The 22710-nt window shown below is 40.0% G+C and overlaps 1 protein-coding gene across 1 annotated transcript in view; it reads left to right on the forward strand.

Moving 5' to 3' along the window:
* TRANK1 (tetratricopeptide repeat and ankyrin repeat containing 1) overlaps window positions 1-22710 on the forward strand; it is a 50727-nt gene that overhangs the window by 8358 nt on the left and 19659 nt on the right. The window contains exons 2-13 of the mRNA XM_058036302.1: window positions 1321-1455; window positions 2480-2603; window positions 3781-3931; window positions 4871-4989; window positions 8424-8507; window positions 11847-11985; window positions 12434-12565; window positions 14281-14448; window positions 16257-16412; window positions 16786-17037; window positions 17902-18078; window positions 19320-22196. Coding sequence (XP_057892285.1) covers window positions 1322-1455; window positions 2480-2603; window positions 3781-3931; window positions 4871-4989; window positions 8424-8507; window positions 11847-11985; window positions 12434-12565; window positions 14281-14448; window positions 16257-16412; window positions 16786-17037; window positions 17902-18078; window positions 19320-22196 — 4513 coding nt within the window. The 5' untranslated portion in view covers window position 1321. The remainder of the gene's footprint in view (window positions 1-1320; window positions 1456-2479; window positions 2604-3780; window positions 3932-4870; window positions 4990-8423; window positions 8508-11846; window positions 11986-12433; window positions 12566-14280; window positions 14449-16256; window positions 16413-16785; window positions 17038-17901; window positions 18079-19319; window positions 22197-22710) is intronic.

Below are 22710 nucleotides of genomic sequence, written 5' to 3' on the forward strand. Positions count from 1 at the left end.
CCAGGGCTGCTCCTCAGGAACTGTCTGGACATTGGTCAGGGGGTGATGCACAATTGCACTGTGCATTGGTTGTTTTGTGTATTCTACATATATTATTAGTGGTATCAGTATTAGTATTTTCCCTTCTTTTTATGTGACGTTAAGCTGTCTTTATGTCAACACAGAAATTTTCCTTTTTTTCCCTAATTCTCTCCCCCATCCACTCAGGGAGTGGAGGTGTGAGCTGAGGTTTGTGTGGTGTTTAGCTGCCTGCCAGACTAAACCTTGACATTGCGTTAGCAGGTAGCAAAGGTTGCAGATTTTATGGGTTTTGTTGCAAGCCTGTTAATAATAAGTAAATCTCTGCATTCCTATTTGGCGAATTAATCTTAATTGCACTTAATCTTAATTGAGATTTGTGAGATTTGTACAGGTTTTTACAGGTAATGGAAACAGCTTTTAATAATAAAATCAATCTGTGAAGAAGGATTCTACACAGCAGTTTAGCACTGGATATTTCTCTTGTCTGTTTCTTGTGTGCTGTTTCTCATATGTGTAGCTGCTTTTCCTCTTGCATTTGTTTCTTTCATCTAGCTGCTTGACCATGTGATTAGCTTTCTTTAATGACACTAATTTTAGAATTTTAATGATGAAGTAGTTTTTCAGTAAGTTACAGTTGATGCTAGTTTCAACCTTTGTTTTCTCTGGCCACTTCCTGTATTAATTTTAATAACTGTCTTAAGTCTGATTCAAGGTCCTCAAGCACTATTACCATGCTATGTTGCAATATTTTCTTGCAGTAATTAAGTTTCTATCAGTTCTGTATGAATTGGATTGTTGAGTATCTAAACAGAGGACCTAGATTAAAAACTCATAAATAAAAAGCAAGTAAATGAGTTTTGTGTTTAATTAATTGAAATATGTAGCTTCATGTATTTCTTAAGCATATAAATGCTGTGTTTTCTCAGATGTTTCCTCCTGCATTGAGTATATACTCACATATTGAAATAATTTGGAATCCTAATTTAAAAGATACAGTTTAAGACCTGAGGATGAAAATTGAAACAAAAATGCATACCAGTGTTAGATCTGTTGGCTGAAGTTTATTTAAAAGTAGATGAAAAGTTGAGGAGGCATCAACAGCAAAAATGAGGCTGTCACAAGAGCTCTATTTTATTAACCCAACTGCAGGAAACAAAGAAGATGTGCTCTTTTGTCCTCCTTTTCAAATACGCAAAAACTAAGATGAAAATTTAAGTCAGTTTTAGGGAAAGAAATGTCTCATAAGTCAATGCTTTTATTTGATTATTTTTTTCCTTCCTTTTTTTTTTCTTTCCTTAGCATGGATCCCATGACATATGCACAGTTGAAGAGGCAAGCTGGGAACCAGGAATTTAAAAATGGAAATTACTCTTTGGCCATCAAAAACTATGATGAAGCTCTACAAACACTTGGTTATTTAATGCAATGGGTCCCGTAAGTATTCTTGAATTATGAGATGCAAACCATAAGACAAACCTGAAATATGTAAATAAGTACAATTGCACAGTTAATTCAAAACTGTATTTTGACCTAACACTTGATTTTCTTGTATCTTTTTTCACACTCTTTAGTGTACCAGTTTTATAGTTATTCTGTTCCTTACATTTATGTGAGAGATTAATTAGGGACTTAAATCTGAATATTTTTACATAAATATCAATTTTAAAGCTCAAATGCTGCAATTTTGCCATGTCCTGGCCTATTGTTATATGAATCATCTGATTATCTGTAAAATGATTCATGCAGGTCACTTTGTTCTTGCTGTTGGGTCATTCTCAGTATTCTGTGACTTGTTAAAAATAGTTTTTCAGCAGAAGATTCCTTTGGGTATTTTTTTCCAGATGCACTTTTTTTTTCCAGATTCTTTTCATCAGTTAACATAAGTTGGTAATGTTATTAATGATTAAATAGTTGAGTATTGTGTGAACTATTAAATATTCATTAGTCCTGTATATTAACACTGCTGTTAACCTAATTTCACACCGGCCACTCATTTATTTTAAATGTGGATTTTTCTCTTGGCTTCACCAAATGATGATACACTAAAATGCATTGAGGTTGTTTTTTTTGGTGACCAAAATGTGTTTAGTACCCTTTCCATGCCGCAGCTTCCATTCATGGGTCTGTTTTTCCCCATTCCTGGCTGCTGGCTTTCAGTGGGTGTATTGAGGTGGTCTGAGCTCTTGCTAAATCCTCATACTTCATTATTGCAGTGGCTTGGCTTTCTGCTTCAGAAGACATCAGGTTATCACTATGGGTATCACTAAGGTAGCATTAGGATGTCTCTAACGCATTTTATAGCCAATATTCAAATGATCTTTATTATCTACAACTGCATTTTTTACCTCTGATTTTGTCAGGTGGGTGATACCTGTCAGTTTTTAAATTTATTTTTATCACTAACTGTAAAGCATGATCCTTTTTCAAGTGAATAGTCATTCTAAAACCATATCTTTAGGTGTTCCCGAGACATAGCTGTGCTGTTGTGCAACAAATCAACTGCCTTGTACTGCCTGGGCAAGTGGAAGGATTCAATGGTCTTAGCCCACCAAAGCTTACAGTGGGATGCGGAGTATGTTAAGGTATTCAGATGCTTAAGCTGGCAATTTTTGCATGCCTTCCTTGCTTATTTTATTTTATTTTATTTTATTTTATTTTATTTTATTTTATTTTATTTTATTTTATTTTATTTTATTTTATTTTATTTTATTTTATTTTATTTTATTTTATTTTATTTTTTATTTAATAACGGTGTCATTATCTTCTTTTTATTGTGTTTTTTGCTTTGGGGCATGATGATTACATATAGCATAAAATTCCAGAATCAGTGTTTGATTCTCCACATAAGCATCAGATTCACAGCTGTAGTAGTATTTTTAATGAAATGATGCAGCTCCCTTTTGCACCAGGAGATGCTGGTTCTCTCTGTACCAATGCTTTCAAGAACTGTATCTACCAATGTCCCAAACAAGGGTTACACGTTAATGAGTCCCCAGTTCCTGGGAGTGGTACTTGGTGACCGAGGTCATATTGTATTTCCAGTGGACAGAACAATACATTGCACTTGGCTTGTGATTAAATACACATTGATTAAGTACACCTTGACTCAGGTAGCTAGGAGTAAGTAGGAGCTGTACAGTATTTATGATACAGAGTCTACTCTTTGATTGCCTTTTATGTGCAATAAACAGTCTTCTGGTCTAACCACCAAAGACTCCTGGAGCCTTTAGTAGAACGTTTTATATTTAGATATGGTAAAATTGCACCCAAATAGCCATTTAACTTGTGCTGTGTTGCAACATGCCAGTTATCTGATTTGAACAAATTAACTCCACTAGGACTCTGAACTGGTACAGTCTAATTCAGGGTGAATATAAACACGTTCAGGTGCTGTTGGCTGAAGAATATATTGATTGTGGGAAAGAAATACTGCAAAATGCAGTGGTGCGGAAACATAAATATTTATTCTGAACCTTGTGACACAAAAAACCCCTCAGTATTGTCCAGAGGAGGTTAACATACAGCTGCTGAAAGCAGGTCTTTCATCCTGTAGTTATTTTCCAAGCTTTGAATTTCAGGATTGCTCTTTTAGTATCTGTGATAATATTAGCAAGATATTGTGAATTTCAAGGAATTAGAATAAAACAGTTTATTTAACTTTTTTTTTTTTTTTTTTTGTTTGGATCTATGTATAAGAAGCTGTGGAGTAAATATCTCAGAATATTTGCCCAACATCTTTTTTTCTCCTTTTTTTTTCAGGCTTATTATAGAGCTGGCCACTCATTCATCATGTTATCAAAGTCTAACGAGGCAGTTTCTATGTTCCACAGAGGTCTGTCTCTATTGAATTCTTCTTCAGATCAAACTCAAATTGCTGAGTTTATAGCAGGAATCTTCATGAGTGTCAATGGTAAGCTCAAATTAAGACCTTGATTTTTCTAAGAGCCTTTCAGTATTGATGACACTTAGCAGCATGTCCTTTTTGAGATCATTCCTTTGATCCTTCAGTGTGTCAGGCCTGTTTGAGGATTAGGAATATACTGAGGATGTGGTGAATTTGGTTCAGTTTGCATACAGCAGACACCAACAATCTCAAAACAGTGCAGGGACAGGAACATGTCAATTATGGAATAGTTAGAAAAGGTCAGAATTTACAGTCAGGAAGACAAGATTTGGAGCTCCAGACCTCAGAGGCTTTAAGTGGGTTTTGTCCAGACCACCCTGCTTTTTTTTTTTTAGCCAGGTAGATTTGAAAATAATCAGAAGATAGGCAGTTTAAACTGTGTTACAATTTCAGTGTGGAGACTTTCCCACAGCTCCTTATGGACAGCAATGAAAAGAGGAAATGTGGCCTTACCGTGGCATTGTATCGGTGTTTTTCAGCAATGCCCATCGTCTGTCTGCCTGCCCTCTCTCCTTAGTCTCTCCTCCTCTACTGGCTTTTTGGGCTTTGTCTGATGGGCCTACAGGCATGCCAGGAGATTTCAGATTGTGCCTCTGCTGCCTTTTCCTGAGCCTGTAGCCCCACATTAAAGTCCTTGATTCCGGGTTGCGGAGTCAGTAGCTGATTGACCTATAAGTGGAAGAATTGCCATGATGTTCACAGTGCCTTGGAGCTTTGAGATGGTTCTTGAGAGCAGGGATTAATTTTTCCCCCTTGTTTAATGAAGTCTGGCCACTCATAAACAGGGTGCTGAATCAGCTGGGTGACCAGTGTTTCTTAAGCCCTCACTGGGCCATCCCCTGGGTATTACCCAGTGCTAAAATGATCTCTGTGCAATGAAGTTAGACACTCCAACCTTTGAAGTGGTGTATAACAAATATTCTTCTCTGTTGCTTATTCTTGCAGATCAACAAATCTTGCCACGAGCTTTCTACCCTGCATATGATTATATCTTCAGGGCACATTTCAATGCACTGATTTGGCAAGCAGTGATAGAAAGGCTGGCCCAGAAGGGGAAGTGGCGGGTAAGTGTGTCACCGTGTCACTGTGTCACCTCCCACTGCGCGTTGGGCACTCATGTCTTACCACTTCAGCATAAGTTTGTGTTACCTTTAAAAGCCAAAACTGTGAATGTGTATTGCTGCCTGGTTCAAATGTCTTGATTTTTAAGGCTTGGAAAAATGCTTTTAGTGATAAATAATTTCTGAAACTCATTTCTGAAAGGGATATGATGGGCTTGAAATCCTGCTTGTCTCTTGCTGCTGTCTGTTGTCTCTCTTGTAGTACCACCTAGAGTCACTATTCAATTCAATAATATTCGAATTAGAGGGGTAAAAATACAAATTTATTTGTGGTCCCTTTTCCTTCTGTATGACAAGCTGGATTTTTGAAACTGTGAAAGACCCACAGTAAAGGAGCATCTCAGTGGAAGTATTCATGGTTGTTGAGCAAAACCAGATAATTTAGAAAAATCAGAAGGTGGATCATCTGAAATTATTTTAGTCATCTCTCAACTGTGGAAAAAATTGATGATTGTCACAGTTACACCTGTATGGGATGTTGTTGGTGAGTGCTGGCAGTAGGGCCAGCAGGGCACCTGTGAGGGGTAGCTGGAGCTGTGTCACTTCCAGCTGGCTCTGACAGCCCTATTTTAGGTCATGGCTCAAACAAGGTGCTGGTGCCTCAGAGAAAGTGTGCTTTAAAAAGGGCCAAGCTCTGCCTGGGAGAGTGAGGGGGAAAGAGTGAGAGAAACAGCCCTGTGAGCCCCAGGGGTAGAGAAGGAAGAGGTGCTCCAGGCCAGAGCAAGGGGCTCCTCTGCAGCCTGTCCCAGGCAAAATGGAAACTTCAGTTGAGGTTTATCAGAGAAACCCTCCTGTTGAGTCATAAGGTTCAGACAGAACCCACTTGCTTTCCAAATTGCTCAGGGGATGCCTAGATCCTGTTGCATCCAGTCCTACTCCCAGGCTTGGTGAATGGTTTATGTTTAAAGGATAATATATGTGTCATTGAGCCTTTATATGACTTTGTCCCACAGGATTAAGGCTGGCAAACCAAATATATAGATATGAATAAAATTAATGACTTATTTAAACTTATGATAATGATCAGACTTAAATACTTTAATCAGAATTATTTACTACACGGTACAGATAGTTATAACAGTTAGTAAATATTATATAATAATATATACACTATATAATAGTGTACTATTTATTGAAGCAATAGTAAAACATTGGTATTAAAGATGGCAAATTTGTTATTAAGTAGAGATTGATGTTACTCTCCCATGCCAGTGGCCATGAGCAAACCTCTTTTGCTCAGCCTCCAGGAGTAGCCTTGAGGGGAATTTCCACTCAGGGGAGGAATCTCTGCACACATACAGGAAGGGATGTTAGAAGATGCTGCTTTTAAAAAGTGTGACTGTGTGTTTGTCACGTAAAGGGACTGTCAATCATGTATTTCTAGGCTGGCTGTGTCAGCTTAGCAGCTTTGGATCAGTTATCAGTAGCATCACCTGTTGGTTCCTTTATCAGGAACTTTGCTGTGTCGTCACCGGTACCAGTTTCTGTCAGGAAACACTGTTTTTCATATCCTTAGAACATATAACTCTGGGATTGATGAGTCAGGCTGGTCTCAGCATTCTTCAAGACCATAAGCAGTGTAACCTTCCCTTCTCTATCCATCAATGATAACTTTTACAAATAAGGTAAAGTTCAAGATGTTTTACCACCACTTTACCACCACTCTGCTTAGGCAGAGTGGAGAGACCATGAAGGAACAGGCTTCTGACAGTAACCAGAGCCTATGGGGGACCAGAGCCTATGGGAGACTCACACTGGAGCTATGGACTCACTGGTGCCCCACATGCCCCATCCAAGCCCCTACTCTGGGCAGGGACATCTCTCATTAGATCAGATTGCTGAAAGGCTGGCCAAACCTGACCTTCAATGCTCTTAAGGATGATACATTCACAGCTTCTCTGGTCAGCCTGTTCCAGTGCCTCATCACGTGTATCATGAAAAATTTTTTCCTTATGTCCAATGAGAACAAACTCTCTTTGAGGTTAAAACTGTTGCCTCTTGTCCTGTCACAAAGGCCTTGATAAAAAGTTTTTTTGTAAAACCCCCTTTTTGATATTGACGTTATTGAAGTGAGTTTTCCCTGAAACCTTCTCCAGGCTGAATAACCCCAGCTTTCTCAGCCCTCCATCACAGGAGAGTTCCTCCATCCCCATCTAATTGAGGCATGGAGAGTTGCTCCATTTTGTGGCCCTCCTCTGGGCTCATTCCAACAGGTCCATGTCTTTTCTGTACTGGGGACTCCAGAGCTGGATGTAACATTCCAGGTTGGTCTCAGCAGAGCAGAGAGGTAGAGTCACCTCCCTTGACCGGCTGACCATGCTATTTTTCATGCAGCTCAGGGTCTTGTTTGTTTTCTGGGCTGCAAGTGCACATTGCTGGTTTTTATCCTACTTTTCATCCAGCATTATCCCACAGGTCCTTCTTCCTCAGTCTGTATTGATACTGGGGATTGCCCTGACCCAGGTGGAGGACCTTGCGCTTGGCCTTGTTGAACTTCCTGGCTTCCCATGGGCCTGCTCCTCAAGCCTGTTGGAGTCCTCTGGATGTCAGTCCTTCCCCTGAGCATTAACAACTGCATCACTCAGCTTGGTGCCATCTGCACCAAGCTTTAAACTCCCTGAGTGACTGAAGGCACCTCACAGTCCCACTGGCAATGTCATTAATGAAGACAATGAATGTACTGGTCCCACTACCGGCACTGGAGGGACACCGCTCACTACTGGTTTCCACTTGGACACTAATCCATTGACTACAGCTCTTTTGATGCAGCCATTCTGCCAATTCCTTATCCATCCAGCAGTCCATTCATTAAACTGATATCACCACAGTTTAGAGCTAAGACTTGTAGGGCACTGTAGTGAAGGCCTTACAGAAGTCCCGGTAGATGGCATCCATAGTCCTTCCTTATCTTCTGGTGAAGCTAGGTGGGTTTTCAAGGAGCAAGGCAAAGTTTTTTAGAGAAACTGAGAAAATGGAAGAAAGCAGAAGAAGATACAGTATTCATTTCTTGCTTTCTGCTTGGGGTGTTGGTGTTAGCTGGACAGTCTTGTCCCCAGTGTAAAGGTCCATTCCTAAAGCAAAGGGTTACTTCCAAGCACTGGAAGTATTCCAAGTATTGGAGAATCTTTTAGGGCCTAACTTTGTTAACATGCTTTTATTTCTGAAGAAATTTTCATCACTTGTAACATCCTACTCTCCACTGTATATTACATTAATTCAGTTGAAAATTAGAAACTGAGATTCAGTTGCAATATTACAAAGAGGTCTGAAATACTGTTAGCCTGTCTTGGCTTTCTGACACAAGATCTGATGAGGCAGTGAAAAACTAAGTTTTAAGTGTGTTTATAAGAGCATTAATGATTGGGGTTTTTTTTCAGTCTTGTCTGTTATTGTTGTCTGAGAAGCAAGAATTGCCCTGTGATCTCAGAGTTAACCAGGTATCTCTGAAGAATCTCTTTGAGGTAAGTTCATGTTTTATAATACCTGGATGTTATATGATTATACTTTATCATCTATTTGTTTGAAAATTTAATTTCATGTAACGTAATGTTTCTAAGTGAAATTTAATATTTCCAAGGTGTATTAGTATTACAAAGGTGTAGTTGGAGGCTGTCTGTGAGCCAAGAGCTGCTGGGAGTTCAGCAGCTCTGCAGCTCAGGAGCAGCCAGTTTCCATAGCAGTGACATACCAGCTTTCTAAAGGCATCCACAGTGTTTGTGAGAAATTGAGAAGTTCCACTGGGCTTTACCATGAACTCCTAGAATGATTTGGGTTGGAAGGGATGTTAAAGATCATCTAGTTCCACCCCCCTGTCATGGGCAGGGACACCTTCCACTAGACCAGGTTGCTCAATGCCCCATCCAACCTGGCTTTGAACAACTGCCAGGAATGGTCACCCAGAGCTTCTCTGGGAAACCTGTTCCAGTGCCTTATCACCCTCACAGTAAAGAATATCTATATTTCTTACAGTTTCTTTCCTGACAGGAACTTTAGAAGACATTAGCTGTAGTATCTCTGCTTGCTAATAACTGTTTCAAGGTTTGGTGATTTATGAATGCGAGACTCACAAGCTGAGAGCAAAATGAATCTGTTTATTGCATAGTTAAGACAGTGTTTATACACTTAGTGTGAGAATCTTTGTTCAGTCCTTTGCATGCAACCCTGCTGCAGGCCTGCAATAAATCTGTCAGCCTGACAGTTTGTTAGTTTCCTCAAGGTTTGCAGGCTTCGAAGAAACAGGACGCCTTTCCTGTTCTCAGTATGTACTTCCTCTCATGATTCCCAGGAATTTTCTCAGTATCAGGCTTTGCTGTTGCTCACAAAGGTTTATGTCACTGCAGGCCCCCAGCCAGGTAATAATTAGGATTGACTCCATGATTCTCAGAAGGCTGATGAATCATTTTATTATTTTATACTTATTAAGAAACCCACTGGCCTTACAGACACTCACGATACAGGTGGACCCAACTGATCCTTCCATCTAAACACCATCACCACTGGCCAATTAAGAAACCACCCTTTGGTAAACAAATCTCCGTAACACATTCCACATGTTCAACAGGTGCAGCAAGTGAAGATTAGAACTGTTTATCATTCTTTTCTCTGATCTTCTCACAGCCTTCCCCAGGACAATGCCTGGGAAAGTTGTGTGTTGCTCTCAGTGGCCAGAGAGCTGCTGCCACAGGTTTGAGTTGTATTGGTGGAATATACTAGAATTTGCCATTTGTCTGTTGCAGTCCTTGTGGTACTTTGGTCATAATAATTTAAAAAAGGTGCTTTTACCTTAATTGTGTTTCAGTTAGGTGCCTGACAGAGTGAGCAGGAGTATTTCTGAGGGTAATGCAAGGGAAATAAATTCACATCTCCTTACAGGCTTGTTTTTAGAGGTAGTGGAAGAATTAGTGAATGGATATATGCAAGCATGTCTTGGTTGGGTATCATTAGGCACTGTGCTGTGCCAATGCTAGCACAGTAACTCCACACTGGCAGTGAGGCCTGGAAACACAGCAGAAGACCCATGCAGAGTGTCTTCCAGCAAAGCAAAATGCCTCATTGAGTCAGGAAAAATGGGTAGGCTTTGCAAATAGTACAGCCCTTTTTTTGTTGAATTGGCCCAACCAATCTTACCTGTTTTAGTGGGTTTGTTGTACACATGGAAGGCTGAAAGAATCAAGATGAAAAATCCCAAAGTACCAATCCTCCTTTGCAAAAATTAAAAAATGTGGCTTTCTGACAACTCTAACTTCCCCTGCTGCTCCTACATTCTCCCTATAATCTGTTGTATTTTGGTTTGATAACTCTGCTCAAAGAGTATTTCTTGCCAGTCAAAATTTGGCATGAAGTATTAGAAAAAAAGATTTATTTGTAAATGTTGGAAGCATGTGTGAAGGCTGCTATTTAAAAAGATGACTGGCACAAATGGAGAAGTTTTGTCTGAACGCTGTTTCCGACCACCTCCTCATGTCCTGATCCTTCTGGCATATTGTCTCAATTCCCGTCTTAGCTTCTGCTGTACACCTCCAGAGCATCCTATATTGCTATACCCCTTGTAGACTGTGCTTCATGTTCATTAAGTGCTTGCTAGAACATACTTTTTAAGTTCAGCTGGCTTCTGCTCAGGCTGTGTAGTTTTGAAGTTGGAAGAGACCTTCCCAATCAACTCAGCTGCACTAAAATCATCCCTAAACTCCAGTTGCCACATCCAGAATGCCTCTCGAACACTCCCTGAGTTGGTAACTCTACCACCTCCCTGGGCAACTTATTTCAGTACAGAACCACTCTTTCAGTCAAAATTTTTTCCCCAATATCAGATCTGAACCTCTGCTGACCCAGCTTAAGGCCATTTCTCCTCCGTCTTTCACCTGGAAGGAGGTGAAAGATACCAACCCCCAACTGGCTACAGCCTCCTTTCTGAAAGCTGTAGAGAGCAGTGAGGTCTCTCCTTAGCCTCCTTTTCTCCAGGCTAAACAATCCCAGTTCCTTCAGCCTCTCCTGATCAGACCTGTGCTCCAGAAACTTTTACCAGCTCCATTGCCTTTTTCTGGACACACTCCAGCACCGCAGTGTTTTTCCTGTAGTGAGTGGCTCAGAACAGAACACAGGACTTGTGGTGTGGCCTCACCAGTGCCAAGTGCAGAGGGACCATTGCCACCCTTGTCCTGAAGGCCATACTATTCCTGACATCAGTTTGTTGGGACTGAGGCCACCAGAGGAGGCCACCAAGATGATTATGGGAATGGAGCACATCTCCTGTGAGGAAAGGCTGAGAGAATTGCAATTGTTCAGCCTGATAGAGAACAGGCTTTGTGGTGATCTAAGTGTGGCTTTACAGTACCTGAAGGGAGCCCACAAGAAAGATGGGGAGACACTTTTTACAAGAGCACATGGTGACAGGAAGAGGGGGAATGGATTCAGACTGAAAGACAGTAGGTTTAGATTAGATATCGAGAAGAAATTCTTTACTCAGAGGGTGCTGAAGCGCTGGAACAGGCTGCCCAGAGAAGTTGTGAATGCCCCATCCCTGGAAGTGTTTGAAGTTGAATGGAGTTCTGAGCAGCCTGGTGAAGTAAAAGATGTCCCCACCTGTACCAGGGGGTTCAAACTAGATGGTATTTAAGGTCCCTTCCAACCCAAGCCATTCTGTGTAAGTCTATGAAATAAATAGTTCCGTTTTACAGTGGCTATGGCTTGGTTGTTGTTGTGCTACTGATTCTTGTCATGAAAATATAGAAAATACTGAAAAAGAAATGCTTTTTGTCTATGTAAAAATAATGTGTTGTAATTGTTCTCTTTGCTGCCAGACTTCTGAGTTGTATGGTCATGGTGAGAAGCTGCAGGAAGTAGCAGAGTTAGTCAAGTGGCTGATTTCCATTGGGGCCAAGGCTGAGTCCATCGGGCTGTATCCGCTGCATGCTGTTATCAGACTGTGTATTAAAGCAAGTGAGTGACATCTGCAGCTAAAATAAAACAATGCTGGCTTTTATCAGAGGACTGACAGCTGGACCTTTATAAAATTAAAAAAAATTAAAACCCAGCAGCTCAGGTCAGGTCATCGAGGTATTACCTTGCACATGCCAATAAAGCACTCTTTTAGAAATGTTGTAAGCACTCTCCTTGATCACCCATGCCTGGTAGTGGTAGAAACCTAATATAATTGTTCTTTTCTGTGTTTTGAAACAAAAGTGTGATTGATATGGGTCTTTTGTAACCTGAATGTGTCAGCTTTAAAAAAGGTACAGTGTTTCTTTCTCCCATCTCAGTGTGGAGCAGCAGTTTCTTTGTGTATAGTAGAGTCATGAGTCAACCTTAGATTTACATCTTGCCACTCCAAAGGGGGAAAAACCTCCAGGATCTGTTTCTTTAAGTGGGATTTTTTTTATCATTTCAGCAAAGAACCATCTCTTCTGGTGGTTGCTGACTAGGAGGCCAGAGCTGAAGGATAGGATCAACCAGAAGGACAGAGATGGACAGACCCTGCTGCATATTGTGGCCTCTTCCAGTGACTATTCACAGAAACGCAGTAAGTACTTTTTTGTGTGTGTGTATTTTGTTTTGTTTTCATATGGAAAAATCTATAATGGAAGAAAGTTTCAGACCCTGGTGTTAAATATTTCATGCTAAGGAAGAAAATGAGAAAGTATCTGCAGGCTTGTAGTGGCAACTGATGTTTAAACATTCCAAGAATTCCTTTTTTAATTTGTATGCCTGATGTGTGACCGTTTTCTTTGCCCTCTGGTTTGTTTGCTTAGGGTTTTATCACAAGTATGCTGCAGTTTTTAGAATCCTAGAAGTTAAAGTTTTTAAATTTTGATGTGCCCTTAAAATCACATTAGACCACCTGGAGGCCTGAAACAAGGAGTTTAAAATCTAACAGCAAAAACCTGTGAGATGAACCTTCCTAGTAACAATTTTAAGGCAAAATTTGGAACATATTGGGAATTCATTTGCCATAGACATGGTCAAAAAAATAAGAATTTTCAGTCATTTATATACACTATAGCATCCAACTTTTTATTATAGATACTCCCTGCCCAGTTGATTGCATTATGGTGTAGGTGTTTTGTTCTTCTTAATTGCCACCAGAACATCTCATCTATCTTTTTTTTAAATTAATAACCTAAGTTTTATCCAGCTAAATAGTTCTTTATTACATTTGCTGTCCTGGTTAGACAATTACTACTGATTAAGTTGTCTGGGCTGTATAAGCCTGTGAAGTGGCTCCTTTACTGCACCTGCAGTGTATTAATCAAGTTTTCTGGGGTGCATAGGCCTTTGACTCCTTAACTCTCTCAAGGTATCTTTCTTGTTCTATGGTATTTAATTAATCTCTAGTTATATGACAGCATTAAACAATCCTTTATTGAATTCTGTTCTTCAGCTATTGATTAAATTCTCTAAGGGGTGTGGGTCCATTGAGTTCCTTTCTGCAGGTTAGTGAGGCAATTTCTCAAGGTCTTCTACTGACACTCAGCCAACACAGGTCTAAATTAAAACCAGCTAAAGTAACACAGTCAAACATTCCTTAGCTAAGTAAACATAGTTTATTACAAAATTTTTAAAGGACTACAAAATTCCTGGCTAACTAAGTTATAATTTGCTGTCAGGCCTCTCCTGTTCTTTTAAATAGCTGAAAATTGAAGGCCTAGATAGCAGAGTGCCTTATCAGAGGAGGAAAACTAAATGCTTTCCTTCAGTTTCTGTGGGATTTCATTTTATGTTACCCTGGCTTTTTCCCTTGTATTCCTTACTCTGCCCACGAGGTGGCAACAGGAAGCAAACATCACAACCAAGTTAACTCCAGAGTTTTGGATGCTTAAAGTTTATTTGGTAGTATTCACACGGTATTTATTACATACAGAGCACATATTTTGAATCTGTATTCATTTACTAATGTTTATGTCTTTATGTATTATATATTTTATTAGAAAATGTGTATTTTTATATGTATCAAAGTTTATTTCTTTATAGCTATATATAGTAAATATTATAAACCATAAAATCACGGAATCATGCAGTTTGGAAAAGGCCTCTGAGATCTTCAAGTCCAACCTTTGACTTCCACCCTGTCACCTTATGACACTGGGAAGAATTTAGATTTTTTTTTTAAGTTAAAGTTATGCTAGAAATTGTGCCAAGTAATTAAAAATAAAAAAGACAACATAACAAAAAATCTTGAAAAATGTGAATTATTCTTCCTCTTTTTCTTTTTTTTTTTTTTTTCATGTATTTCTTTAGGACAAACAGAAGATGTGATCATGCTCCTGAATTTTGGGGTTGATCCCACTGTTCCAGATGCACGGTCAAGATATGTCATAGATATCTTGAAAAAGAACAAAAACTTTGATGCTGTAAAAGAAGTCAGCAAGCAGATTGAGAAAATCACTTCCTCTGGGAAACAGACAGGTACTACAGCAGTGTGTGCTTTTCCTGTTTTAAAATTATAACCTTTAGGTACAAAATAATTTTATTTCAAATGAGTTATTGTGGGTGGGTTTTATGTAACTTTCCCTGTGAGTTGTCACTGTGGTCTCCTGCTAGTCAGTAGTGAACATTTTGTCCATGCTTGAAAGCAACTGCTGGCCAAGTGATGTTCAGATCAAGCTTGGCATCAAGGAAAGTGTTTAGGCTACATCTCAGTTTTCATGTGTGTATTGCTTATAAGTTTATTGGAAAACACTGGGTTTCATTGGGCTTGCACCTTACAGCTCCTGGCAGAGGAGGTTTTCTTTCTTTACTGTGGAGATCTCTGCTCTGGAGAAGGTTTTAGCACAGTGGTTCTCCATTAGGAGGTTAACACCAATATCTCTGGTAATTATGGCTTTGGTTGGCATTTTAGGTTGTACTGTCTTTTGTGGCTAAGGATTTTTGGTTTTGAGGTTTTTTTGGGGATGCACAGCCTACAAATTTTCTAAGCTTAGTGTAATGAGAGGCTGGAGAATGCACCTCAGCTTTATAGGTAACAATCTGAGGTTAGTCCTTCCTTCTAAAAAGATGAACAACATTGTCTCTCTCTTTGACCTAAGAGATAAAGCTACTGCTTTGTTTGGTCCTTCATGTATCTGAATTCCTTGAAGCATTTAGGAAGTCCAAGCCAAGATTTTGGTGTTTAAGGGCAATTTTTACAACGTTGTTTAAAATCTGCTATTTCCCATTACATGAATATCTCTTAAAACTTGTAGACAACATTTTTGTGTGGTATTTATTTTGTAGGTAACATTGTGGTGTGGTCTTTATTTTTGGCTTTGTTTTTTTAATTTTAAGAGGAGAAATTCTTTTATGGCTGTATTTTTAAAATGGCACTGGGGAATAAGACAAGCTCATTAAAAGTGCACGCTGCAAACATTACTGGGTTTAGTCATCTACTCTAAAAATTCCAAACAATTATATAATTGCAGCATTTTCCTGCCTGCATACAGAAGCTATTACAGTTTTCAGCCTAGTGAATTATGGTAAATGGAGTCATGGTTTGACCTCAGCTGCCAGCTAAGTACCAAGCAGCAGCTCACTCACTTCCCCTTCCCTCCCATGGTTGTTTGAGATAAGAACAGTCTAAAAATTGAAGTAAAGTAACTTACTCACACTCCTGTTATTATTTTTATAGTTATGAAAAGGAGAAAGAGAGAGGAATAAACCTCAAGAAACACACATGGTGCACAGTACAATTGCTCACACCCCATTAACTGATGCTCAGCCCATCCCCAAGCAGCAATGTTCCCTTCATGGCCAATTCCCCATAGTTTATATAATGCACACGACATTCTTTGGTGTGGAATATTCTTTGGCCAGTTCAGATTAGCTGTCCTGGCCATGCTTCCTCCCAGCTTATTGTGCACCTGCTTGCTGGCAGAGCATGGGACAGGGAGAAGTGCTTGTCTCAGGGTGAGCACTCCTCAGCAACCACCAGAACATCACCGTGCTATCAGCAGAATCCTTGTCCTACATCCAAAGCATGGCACTGTACCATTTACCAAGAAGAAAAATAACTCTATCCCAGGCAAAACCAGAACAAGAATGTATTTGATGAAAGTATCAAATTTCCTTTGGGGTCAGAAATCCGTCACAGGACTGGCATTGGCAGTAAGAGTTTCAGCCATCTGTTTTTAATCTGTCACTACACATTTCTTAGAGCCCTAGGATGTAATGCATTACAGTCTTGCCCTGAAAACATGCTGGCAAGGAAGTGGATTTTCAATTTCTGTAATGTTTTGCAGGAGAGAATGAAAGTGCCACAGCTGATACAGATTCTCTCCAGGATGTTCTGGAACAGTTTGTCCAGTTCTACAGGTGTGAAAACGGAGCACATAATAAAAATGTATTGAAGGAAGATGCAGTTAAGCGATTTCTGAAATGGCTGTCTTCTGTGAAAGGTGCAGTGAATTCCCAGTTCTCCCTTTCACAAAAATTAATTGCTGTGAAAAATGTGTTTGGTGCTAACATAAACTTACTGCCCTTTTCCCTTTCCTTCTGTTATGTGCTTCTGTAACTTTTATGACTGGAACAATGTGCTTTTAATTATATTTAATGTTGTGTTTTGCACTTAGAACCAATGGAATTTGCACAGAAATTCATGATATATCAAAATGTTCAAACTGACTTGGCTGACAGCATAAGGATGGAAAGATATATTTTGCTGTTCCTTACTTTCAATTTAACAAGTTAATTGTTCTGAAATTAGTTTACAATGAGGTGGATTTCATTATGAGTCTTTGAGTGAGTTATGTTGTCTTGACTGTCTTGCAGAAATCCCTGAAGAAATCTCATGCAACATCTCCAGTGCCTGTGCTAACAGCTTCATAAAACAGTTGCTGGGGAAGCAAATGTGGCAAAAAGTTTTGCTGCTCCTAACAGGGAAAGCTGATGGGGAAAATCCATCAGGTGGAGGACTCTTCAAAACCTGCAGTCTTTCAGATGTTGACATTGGCAACATTATCCAACAGTGTGAAAAACTGGACGTGCAAGTGCACCTCATAAGATGTTTGCTTGAACGAGGAGGTGAAAAACTGTGATATTAATGTGCTATAAGAGATGCAGTATGTTATTTGACATGTTGGGAGCAAGATAGTCTCAGAAATACCAACACATGGGGTTTTTGTGGCTCTGTATAAATGCAGCAGCTTGTTGGATTGCAATGCATTGACTGCATCTGCTGTGTGGGACATGGTGTTGCTAGTGAGGCTGCATGGGTGGAAGATGTTTATCAAATGAAATTTGTCTGCTAGGGTTAGTAAAAGGCCAAGGACTATCATTGCTCTTGACCTGTAGTTTGTTTTGGGCCTCAATTTCTCTGTCTTCAGCCACAATATTGTCCTGGTAGAAAGTGTAAGCCACAATCTTTGAGTTCAGTCTGCTGTTGTGCTACAAATAGGGGACTTCATTGATTTCAAAGGCATGACCAGATGTCTTTCTTTTTTTAACTATTGTAGAGATCATCACACTTTGTGTTTTGCATGAGCTTGTTCCTAGGATCCCTCTGGCATATTTCATTTAATCTTATAGCTTGATGTTAGCTATAAGTTACGGACACATGGTCCTGCTGAAACCTTTTGAAGGCCACAGGAGCAAGGAGGCCTCTTGTTTCAGTCAATGACTGACTGACTTGGAGAAGACATGTTCTGGCCTTTATGTCTTCCTATCACAGCAGAAGGACTGGTTGTTCAGTTTAATGGGAGACAAGGGGAAATGATGATCTTCTTAGTCAAGAAGTGTTTTAACAGATACACATAAAAAGCTGGCAAAAAAAAATACCCCTCTCACCTGCCTGACAATCAACATCTGACTGCATCTGTTCAGCTTTCTGCAGTTAGCAGATTGGTGTATGAGTTTTAAAGCCTGATATTTTCCTGTCCTTCACACCAGCTCTGCCTGATGGTATTGGAACCAACTCTGAAATACCACTGAAAATATGCCTCGGAAAGAATTATTTTGAACTGGCATATTTGCTGCTGACCAAAGGCGCGGACCCTCGAAACCTCTCTGTTACACAAGGAGATACTCCTCTGCATGCTGCAGTTTTCATCTGTTTAAATAAAAAAGGTAAGGCTTCTGCTGTTGGAAATATTCCCCATTCCTTAGCTGCCCGTTCTGCTATTGCAGGGACAGTGGATCAGGATGTCTGACCACGTCTCACTCAGCCCCCAAAGGGATAAAATAAGTGCTGGGTGGGTTGGAAGAAACAAAAGGTAAAGTTAGAGCAATGGCAGCAGACTTTGGAGGAAATCCTGCAGTGGCATCTGAAATCTGTTTATCAGTTTTTGTTCAGTCATAAAGCAAGTAAAGTTTTGCTCAGGGGAGAAGTAAGTGAAAGAATTGTAGGGCTTATGTAAAAATGTAAAAAGTTAGGATAAACTGTGAAATTGATCCCCTAAATCAGGTTTGATTTTAAGTTAGGAAAAAAATGCACTTTTGAGCTGAAGGATTAAAATGATTTAAAATATTGAATGTATTAATTTTTAAAGCATAAACATTTCATTGAATGGCTTTAGAGAGATTACAAGCATAGATAATGCCAGTTGTCATTTTAAAATCAAAAGATTAAGAAGTCCCATGACAATATGTTCTCTGAAGTATTTTGTGCAAAGTTTTTGATGTGGAATTTCATTACAGTGATTTTGGCATGCCACTACTTTACAGCTAGAATATAAATATTTCACATATATTGTCTCATTTAAATCACATCCATTATCTGGATGAAACCTAGAAAGCTGTTGAATATATATGTATTTTTCCCCCCCGGGGAGGTAACTAATCTTATGTTGTAGGAAGTTGCTCCAGGGACCTCAAATACCAGGAAATAATTGGGATTTCCTGCAGGTTATTTTAGTAAAGCAAAGTTATCTGCAGCAGATTACTTTTTGGTGCCTTATTAAAGTGAACCAAATGACTTCAGAGCACTGTCTAGAGCTGCTGCTTGTCTGGATGACAGGGCACCAGTGTCCCTTGGGAAGCAGTCAGGGCTGATGTTGGAAAATGAACAAATCTGTCTGTACCCAGAGGTTAAAAAAGGAATGAAATTGACTGATGCTATGGGAATAATTGCAGCACTAGGAATTTCTAAAGCTTTGCTGCCTTTGTATTGTTTTTCCTGAAATTTGGGAAAGCTCAGTTTGAGCTGTTTCAGGTGAGCATGTTTTATAAACATGAAATGTAGATTTTGTTTTAAAAGCAACTGATTTTCATTTTCTAGCAGCAGGAAAAAAAAGTATTGAAATTGGTGGCATACAATGCAGACTTGTAAAGTGAGTTAGTTTATTTTCTGTTTGTTCTCTTACTTCCAGATGTCATTGGTTTAAACATCCTAAGTTATCTGCTTGACCTCTTTGCTTCAAGACCATCTCACTTTCCATATCTTAATCCGAACATACAAGATGACAATGGAAATACAGTGATGCATGTTGTTTTCCAGAGAGGATTTTCAAAGCAGACTAAGAGAATAGTGGAGTTACTGGCAAAATTTGACATTAACTTCAACATAAAAAACAAATCAGGAAGAGATGTGATGCACAGAATTAAGAAGAGAGATCCACTGCTAGAAGCCTGGAGTATTGCCACGCAGGAGAAAAAGAGGCACCGCCAAGACAGAGCAGGGCAGTTGGTTAAAGCATCTAAACCCATTCCAGCCTCTGAGATTTCACAGTCAAAGAGCACGGGGCGTTCTTCATCTGGGTTCTCATTAAAGGCACCATCTGGCAACGCAGTGCATAATGATTTAAAAACCCCATGTTCCATGAAAACAAAAAGGGGTCAGTTGGCAAAGCAGGAAACAGAAGGAATAAACAGCCCCTTAACACTGCAGGAAAGTCTAGTGCAGGCAATCACAGCTTTAATTCAGCAACTGAAAGTGAGCGACACCCTGAAAAAGGATCATCCTCTGGTGCAAAAGCCATCTTCAGCCCAGACTAACTCAGAAGAGGGAAGGAGTTTCTTGCAACCTTGTGGAAGCATAGCTCATCCTGAAAGAAAAGGGGATGACTGGGAGAAAAAGAAGGGAGCAGGGGAATTAAGTATGGCCTTGCCTAATGGAGACAAGGAAGAACTAGAGGAAGAAAAGGGGAAGAGTCTGGATATTGAGGCACATGTGCAGGAGTTTGATAACATGACTTGGGAAATAGAGTGCACTCCTGAAATGCTAAAGACTTTGAGCAGTAAAGCTGTGCCTCATTATCTGAAAACTAAAACCATCATGACAATTAAGCGCCTTGGTAATGGGGAATGGTCTAGGGGCCTCCAGAAGCCACTGAAACACTTGAAAGCTGATATCCAGCTGTATGAGGCCAAACTGGGCAAAGGTGCAAGAATGCTATGGGAACTTGCCATTGACTTTTCTCCTCGTTGCAGTGAGAGTCCAGAAAAGATCATGGAGACAGAACAGACAAAAAGTCGTCTAGAAAAATCAGGTAGAGTTTACACAGAAATAATTAGAATTTGGGCCATTGTTCTTGACCACTGCAAGCTGAACCGTGCCTTAGAAAATATATGCATTTCCTACAACCGTGGCTTATCCTGCATTTTGAGGAAAAAGCTCAAGGGTATAAACGAAGGGCGTCAGAACCACAGTGTGACAACACAGAAGCGTGTTCCGCGTTGTTACATCGAAGACACGGAGGCAGAAAAATCAAAAGAACATACCATGCCTGAGTATTTCCCTCCAGCTAGTGCAGCAGAACTGGAATACAATATAATGAAATTTCACAGCTTCAGCACTAACATGGCACTTAACATTATAAATGATGTGCAGTCTTCTGTTGATTACCCTTTCCGTGTTGGGGAGTTGGAGTACGCAGTGATTGATCTCAATCCAAAGCCTATGGAGCCAATCATTTTAATTGGGCGAAGTGGGACAGGGAAGACAACTTGCTGCTTGTATAGGCTTTGGAAGAAATTCTATTCATACTGGGAAAAATCCAGCTTGGCAGATGGACCTCTGTTGGAGAGGCAGACATGGCAGCAGAGGCAGTGCAGTGAGGTTGAAAAAGCTAGTTCAGAGAAGGAGGAGAGTGAACCAAAACACGAGAGCGATAATTCAAGTGAGGAGCAGGTGAGTGATGAGCACAACCAGGACAGCGAGGATGAAAAGGTTCCTGTGGGCACAGCTGGGGCAGAAATGAATTCATGTGGTGACCATGAAGATGACCAAACGTGTAGTGCAGAAGCTTCAAACAGGCTGGAGCACCTGCACCAGATCTTCGTAACAAAAAATCCTGTCCTGTGCCGAGAAGTTCAGAAGAATTTCATTGAACTTAGCAAGTCTTCCAAGGTGACCAGTCACTTCAAACCTCTGGACCCAAACATTCACAGGCTACAAGACATTAAAGATGAAAATTTTCCACTGTTTGTCACCTCCAAGCAGTTGTTGCTGTTACTAGATGCATCCATGCCTGACCCATTTTTTCCAAGAAATGAAGATGGAAGTCTTAAAAGAGCAATTGTTGGGTGGAGTCCTCAGGAAGACTTGGTTGTACCAAATTGGCAGGATGAGGATGAAGAAGGTAATCTTGAAGCAGAGCATGGTGATGATGGAGGAGCTGCAGATGCGTGCTCTAAGGAAAATGATCCTTGGACTTTTGTGACTTACAATGTATTTGCAAATGAAATATGGCCAAAAATGATAAAAGGTAAAAGCTTGTACAATCCAGCACTGGTTTGGAAAGAAATCAAATCATTTCTGAAAGGCTCTTTTGAGGCACTGAATTGCTTTGGAGGCAAGCTTACTGAGGAGCAGTACAAAAAGCTAGGCCGAAAGAGAGTGCCAAACTTCACGGAAGACAGGAGTGAGATCTATTCCCTCTTCTGTCTTTATCAGCAGATACGATCACAGAGGGGTTACTTTGATGAAGAAGATTTGCTGTATAATTTATCTCAAAGACTTGCGAAGCTCAGGGAGCTGCCGTGGTCCATCCATGAGTTCTATGGCGATGAGATACAGGATTTCACGCAAGCTGAGCTAGCCCTGTTGATGAAATGCATCAATGACCCCAATGCCATGTTTCTGACCGGTGACACTGCCCAGAGCATCATGAAAGGAGTGGCTTTTCGTTTTAGTGACCTCAGGTCGCTGTTTCATTACGCAAGCAAGAGCTCTGTGAACAAGAAGCAGCGTGTTAGGAAACCAAAAAGGATTTATCAGTTGTACCAGAACTACAGGTCCCATTCAGGTAGAGTAACAAATTTACTTATGATCGGACCCTGGGCTCTTCAGATGTCACTAATAATTGAAGTTTTCTGCTGGCCAGTTGAAAGCCAGTCTCTATGTGGCCTGTTTTTCAAAAAACTCAGATGGACAGCTTTTTCTGATATCAATTCTGGTTTTTGACAGCTCAACTGGAAAACCAAAAATGAATGTTTTCAAAATTGTAATTTTTTGAATTCTCATGCTTACTGGATGCTTTGGCTGTGTTTGAGAGAAAAATTAAGAAATTAACTTTCCCATTTCTGTTGTCCAGTTCTCCAAAGCAATAGATTTTGCAGCATTGGTGTGCTGCTTCTGCTTTTCTTACTTGTTTCCCATTTGTGATCTTTATTTTGTGAGAATGCTGCCAAGCCACTGTAGCATGTTTTCTGATCTTTAGAGGCCCAAGAATGGCATCCACTCAAATTGGCAGATACATAAATTGAAGCTTACAGCTTCAGCCTTCCCTGATCAGTGTTTTTGTCATATTTATTGATTCC

The sequence above is a fragment of the Melospiza georgiana genome, chromosome 1 (genome assembly GCF_028018845.1).
Source record: "Melospiza georgiana isolate bMelGeo1 chromosome 1, bMelGeo1.pri, whole genome shotgun sequence".
In the NCBI taxonomy this organism is placed as follows: Eukaryota; Metazoa; Chordata; class Aves; order Passeriformes; family Passerellidae; genus Melospiza; species Melospiza georgiana.